This window comes from Diospyros lotus, chromosome 15 (assembly GCF_014633365.1).
Source record: "Diospyros lotus cultivar Yz01 chromosome 15, ASM1463336v1, whole genome shotgun sequence".
Lineage (NCBI taxonomy): Eukaryota > Viridiplantae > Streptophyta > Magnoliopsida > Ericales > Ebenaceae > Diospyros > Diospyros lotus.
Genome location: NC_068352.1, coordinates 18,598,412 through 18,604,662, shown reverse-complemented (window position 1 = coordinate 18,604,662; position 6,251 = coordinate 18,598,412). Strand labels below are relative to the sequence as shown.

General features: G+C 47.0%; 1 protein-coding gene across 1 annotated transcript; it reads left to right on the top strand.

Moving 5' to 3' along the window:
• Window positions 1-3,405: 3,405 nt before the first annotated feature.
• LOC127791770 (F-box/LRR-repeat MAX2 homolog A-like) lies at window positions 3,406-6,007 on the top strand. The gene has a single exon (XM_052321804.1). The coding sequence runs from the start codon at window positions 3,417-3,419 to the stop codon at window positions 5,724-5,726; it is 2,310 nt and encodes a 769-aa protein (XP_052177764.1). The 5' UTR covers window positions 3,406-3,416; the 3' UTR covers window positions 5,727-6,007.
• The last annotated feature ends 244 nt before the right edge of the window (window positions 6,008-6,251 follow it).

The window sequence follows — 6,251 nt, the reverse complement described above, 5'->3', positions numbered from 1 at the left end:
ATCAAATTCTCTATTTCAGAATTCTAATCCATTGTCTATTTTTAATGTTTTAATCCTCTTATCAGTTTGATTTTCAACTAAAACCTTCCATGTTTTAAATTTTCCTCTTATCAGTCTAGTAAACTCATCTATATTTTCATCCATAGATTTAGACACATTCATTTTTAAATTAAATAACTTACCCTTCAGGTAAACCAAGTTAGGACCAAATAGAACATAATATAAGGAATCGAGCTTATTCCACAAGTCAATAAGAGCATTCATGCCATCAACTTTATGGATAACACTATCACCAAGATCTAGAAAAATAAGATTGTAAGCTTTTTCCCTTACCTCATCAGTTCTAGCTAACTGATCTGTTGTCCATTTTTTGTCATCGGGCTCAAGTGTAATAAGCACTTTATGATGAGAGAGTAGAACTCTCATCTTCTTTTTCCAACTACTGAAATTACTTTTTTCGTCGAATGTACTGATTTCAAATTGGGTTGATGTCATCTTCACTTTACACGAAGGTACCCTAAAACCCTAGATGCTGACAAAGACTCAAACAATAAACACTCAACTGACAAAGACTCTCAGCAAACCCTAGAGAATCAAACCGACACAAGCGAAACAAAAATATAACCCTAAGATTTGAATAGCACAAGCTCTGAAACCCTAAATCGTGAAAACCAGAGAAATGGCTCTGATACCACTATTGGGTCGAGACAAGACTGGCCAAAAGACATAAACAGAATCCAAAAAACAAAGCCTCATAGAACAAAGAGTAAACAATGACTTGCATGAAACAGAAATAAAAATGCAAGAATAAACACAAATAATTTACCGTGGTTCACCTGTTAATGAGAGCTACGTCCATGTTGAGTTTCGGCAAAGAGAGCTCATTGCACTATCAGAAGAGATGATTACAGGCTCAATGTAAAAATTTCCCTCTCAGATACTCACTGTACAAACAAACGACTCTTTAATAAAAGAAGGCCTCAAAATCACATGTATATAGATTAGAGGCGATAAAACCCTAGAGAGAAAACATAAATACCAAACTATACAGAGAGCAAAAATCGTTGCAGAGAATGGAAAGAATAAACCCTAAAAGGAAACTCAAATCAGAGGCTGTGTAGATACCGATCTCGAGGCACTATAGAGGATAAATAATGGGAAGCAGCGATGAGGATTCGATCGTATAAAGGCAACGTCGACGATCGAAATATTAGCAGGCTAAAGACAAAGAGATAAAGCAAGCCTTGGTAAAATGATAGGGGGTGGTTGCCGTTTTGGCCCTCCAAATATGGGCCCAAAACGACAGCGTTTTGGGCAGCCAATGATGGTTGCCAAAAGACCATTCTACCCCTATTGTTGCAAAAATACAATAATTAAAATTTGTGAAGTGGGGTCCACTCGAGCTTGGTGTTGGGTGAAGCTAGGTTGCCATAAGAGATGTCGCCTCAAGGGAGATTGCCGCTAGGATGCTTGCCGTAAGAATTCGCCACTAGCTCTCGCCACTAGCTCTTTCCACAAGTTCTCGCCACTAGTTCTTGCCACAAGCTCTCGCTACTAGCTCTTGCCACAAAGTTTCGCCACTAGGTCTTGCTGCAAGCTTTTGCCTTCGCCGCTAGGTCTCGCTGCAAACTTTGGCCTTCGCCACGAGGTCTCGCAATAAGCTTTTGCCTTCACCGCGAGGTCTCACCGCAAGCTTTTTCTTTCGCCGCTAGGTTCGCCGTAAGGATTTGGCCTTGTTGATGCTCAAAAAATGGGTTAGAAGGCTCACGGGAATCTTCCCCCGCGAAGACTCTCTGATGCCAAAGTCAGTCTCGAATCCTAATGAATATTCACGAAAATAGTAAAAGTGCATTCAAAGTGTCTAGATTTTACTGAAATTGGAAGTCTCTATCAATGTCCTATAGCTGGGTATTTATAGGGGGTGATTCTCAATGGTGGTTGGTGTTAACATGTGGCGATTGCCGAATGGGTCAAATTTAATAAAAGAAGGGGGAGGTTGCCACGAAAAATCGCTGCGAGGCAACTCGCGGCAGCCTACCCCGGGGCTGACATTCGGGCTAGCCATGGCTCACGGCAGGCTGCCGCAAGCTAGCCCTTGCGGCCAGCTTGGCTATTAGGCTGGCCCTTGCAGCTAGCCTTGGCTTGCGGCAAGCTGGCCCTTGCAGGCAGTCTTAGCTCGCGGCAGCCTGTCGCGAGCCTACCCTCGCGGCCAGCCTGGCCGCGAGGTTAGCCATTGCGGGAAGCCTTGTCACGAGGCAAGGCCTCGCGGCAGGCTGCCGCGAGCTAGCCCTTGTGGCCAGCTTGCAGCTAGGCTGGCTGCATGGCTGGACCTTGCGGCTAGCAACCGTGAGGCTGGCCTTCGCAGCCAGCACCCGTCGCGAGGCTGGCTTTCGTGACTAAATTTTTTATTTTATTAATTTATTTATTTTTTATTTTTTCTACCAATTTTCCATGGCACAACAACTCCCCTACAAAACAACATCATTGAAGCTTCATAATAATCCAACTCCTAGCATGGCTTGTTAATTATTATTAAGAAAAAAACAGAGAAAGCACATAGCTTGCTAGCATGTGATGTGAGTTTTTGTAAGATAGGATAATGAGGTATTAATTGGCCCGCAATCTATAAATAATAATGGGATTAATATAAAAGATTTTTTCCACACCATCACAATTCACAGTTACGTTATCGAAATAGTGACACCTCAGTTGGATTATTTAATCTCCTTTTATTAAAATATTATTATAAGATTAAAATTAATTAATTAATTAATTAAACAACCCCTTGCTACATTGAAGACTTTGTGTTTACTAGAAAATGTTTAATTTAAGTCACAATTAATGTTAAAAAGACAGTAAATTATCACTCTAATCTAATCCGCAGAGCAAAATTAAGTCCATAAGTAGCGCCTTCTCTTGTACAATCTGAGTCATTCCACAAACATAATAAATTAAAAATTTCAAAAAATAAAAAATAAAAACAAAAAAAATCCCCACACGTTGAACTTTAGCTGCAATGGTAACTTTAGCCAATATTTAAGCCCTGAGGCATAGTCGAGAGACAAAGGACAGATTGAAAGTTTATTTGGGAACTCTCAATCTGAATTCGATTTCTAGGGAAATAGTAAACTTTTTTATGGAGAAATATCTTGACATTAGTGGTACTAACATTTATCACCTTGCTCACTTAGATACATTTTTTAATTTATTTTCTCAAAATGTAATTTTAAATGCGAGATGATTAAAGACGTAGTAACAGAGCGGAATTTAAAAAAAAAACTTTAACCAATTTTTGGAGTCTGGAGGGGGGGGGGGGGGGGGGGGGGGGGAATTGCGTACGGACGCTCTTATTTGGGCTTCACGTGCTGTGAGGCGCTTAATACTTGTATTCTCCCACAGAATCGCGTGGCCCTCACATGTCCCGACAAACTCCACCCATTCCCCTCCCTCCCTCTTCATCGCCATCATCATCATCATCCCCATCTCCAGATCTCTTTCTTTCTTTCTCTCTCTCTCTCTCTCTCCCTCTAGTTCCCAGACACATAGACCCGAATCTGGCCACCAGCAAGGATGGCCCCGCCGCCACCACCATGAACGACCTCCCGGACGTCATCCTGTCCAACATAATCGCGGCGGTTTCCGACACGCGCAGCCGCAACGCGGTGGCGCTGGTCTGCCATAAGTGGCTGGTACTGGAGCGAGCCACCCGCGCCTCCCTATCCCTCCGGGCCAACGTCCGGGACCTCGTCATGGCTCCCAACTGCTTCCAGTCCGTCACCCGCCTCGACCTCTCTCTCCTCTCGCCGTGGGGCCACTCTCTCCTCGCCACTTCCACGGACGACGCCCACCTCCTCGCCCAATTTCGCCGCGCCTTCCCCGCCGTCGCCGCGCTCACCGTCTACGCCCGAACCCCCGACACGCTCGAGCTCTTGGCCCCCCAGTGGCCGTACCTCACCGACCTGAAACTCGTCCGGTGGCACCAGCGGCCGTCGCTGCTTTCTCCCGCCGCCGATTTCGATCCTTTGGTCAACCATTTCCACTCCCTTTCTTCTCTTGATCTATCCTCCTTCTACTGCTGGACCGACGACATACCGCTGGCGCTCGAGTCGGCGCCCAATCTGGCCGCGAAGCTCACTCGGCTCAACCTCCTGAACCCGTCGTTCGCCGATGGGTTCAAGTCCGACGAGATTAAAACGATCACCGCTGCTTGCCGGAGCTTGAAGGAGTTCCTCGTGGCTTGCGTATTTGATCACAGGTACATTGGCTATGTCAGCGATGAGACCCTGCTTTCCATCTCCGCCAATTGCTCGAAGCTTTCTCTGCTCCATCTCGTAGATGTCTCCGCTTTGTTGAACCCTAGAGGGGTTCCGGACGACTGGGGCTTCACCGCCAAGGACGCGAGGATCAGCTCCGGCGCGTTGATCGACATGTTCGCCGCTTTGCCCTTGCTGGAGGAGCTCACCCTAGATATTTGTAAAAATGTCCGAGAGAGCAGGCTGGCTTTAGAGGAGCTAAATTCCAAATGCGCAAAGCTGAAGTCTCTGAAATTGGGACAGTTCCATGGACTCTGCAGGGCCAACGAGTCGACGCTCGACTCCAGGCTCGACGGCATTGCCCTGTGCCAACGCCTGGAATCTCTGTCGATTAAAAACTCGGCCGACTTGACGGACCTCGGCCTGATCGCCATCGCCAGAGGATGCTCCAAATTGGCCAAATTTGAGGTTCAGGGTTGCAGTAGAATCACCGTCCGGGGAATGAGGACGCTGGCTTGTTTGCTCCGGCGGACTCTGGTCGAGGTGAAGATCTCTGGTTGCAGGAACCTTGGCGCGGTTTCGTCGTTAAAGGCATTGGAACCGGTCCAGGATCGGATTGAAAGGCTCCATATGGATTGCGTTTGGGACAGTGTGGAGCAATCCGAGGCTCTGCAGGGTATCGAATACAATTTTGATCTGAACAAATCGCTGGAGGGCGGGGTGATGAGCCAGCACTCGGGCTGCCAATTCGCGGACACCATTGATGGGAACGCGAAAAAGAAATTCGAGTGTTGGTATGATTCGATTTCTTCCTATATGGAAGAGGATGCCGAAATTGGAAATAGAAGAGAATGCAAGACCTTTGCAAGGACATGGGCGAGGCTGAGATACCTTTCTATCTGGATTGGGGTTGGGGAGCTTTTGAGCCCCTTATCAATGGCAGGGCTCGAGAATTGTCCTGATTTGGAGGAGATTTGGATAAAGGTCGAGGGGGATTGCCGGGGCCGGCTGAAGCCATCGGAGAGGGCATTTGGATTGAGCTCCCTCCAGCGGTACCCTCGGCTGAGGAAGATGCATTTGAATTGTGGGGACATTATAGGCTACGGGAAGACGGCGCCCTCGGGGCAGATGGATCTGAGCCTGTGGGAGAGGTTTTACCTCTTTGGGATCAAGAACTTGAGTCTTACCGAGATTGATTACTGGCCGCCTCAGGACCCTGACGTCAACCAGAGGAGCCTGTCGCTTCCGGCAGCCGGGCTGCTGGCAGAATGCAGCACCCTGAGGAAGCTTTTCATCCATGGAACTGCTCACGAACACTTCATGAGAATGCTTCTCAACATCCGAAGCCTGAGGGATGTGCAGCTGAGGGGGGACTACTATCCTGCGCCGGAGAATGACATGAGCACGGAGATGAGGGCCGTCTCTTGCTGCCGCTTTGAGGATGCGCTGAACATGCACCGGATAGACGACTAAAGGGGGTTTTGTTTCAATGCTCGAGAGTGCTCCCAATTGATGAATGTCTAGAGGGCGTCTCCGATGCACAAGGATGCGTCAGGATGGATGACTGAAACAGGATAATCTTCCAATATGTATGGTGTTATTTGTGAATTTGACTTAGTATTCTCCTACTGCTGTAACATTATGGGCTAGTCAGAAAGAGTTGCAACTCGTTTCTGACTAGCCCAGAAGGATCAACCACTATATGTTATTTTTTTTTTTTTTTTTGGGGGGGGGGGGGGGGGGGGGGGGGGGGTAATTGGAAAGTCGCATGAAGTTTGGGTACAGTACCGATATCTAGCAAAATGATTTGGTTTAATGCAATGGGGCCTGCCTGCTTGTAATGCATGTTTACTGATGACATCTTTCTTGCTATGAAATATTGGTTCCGGTTGCATATGGATGGACTAAAAATGTTATTGCTAAACGCCTTAAGACCGTCCTTGTATGCAGGGGCAAGGTCAAGTGTCAAGTTAGGCAAGCTGCAGTCCAAGCTAAAGG

Excerpts from the sequence above, each read along its gene's own strand:
- LOC127791770 (XM_052321804.1), top strand. The coding sequence starts at position 3,417 with ATGTCCCGACAAACTCCACCCATTCCCCTCCCTCCCTCTTCATCGCCA.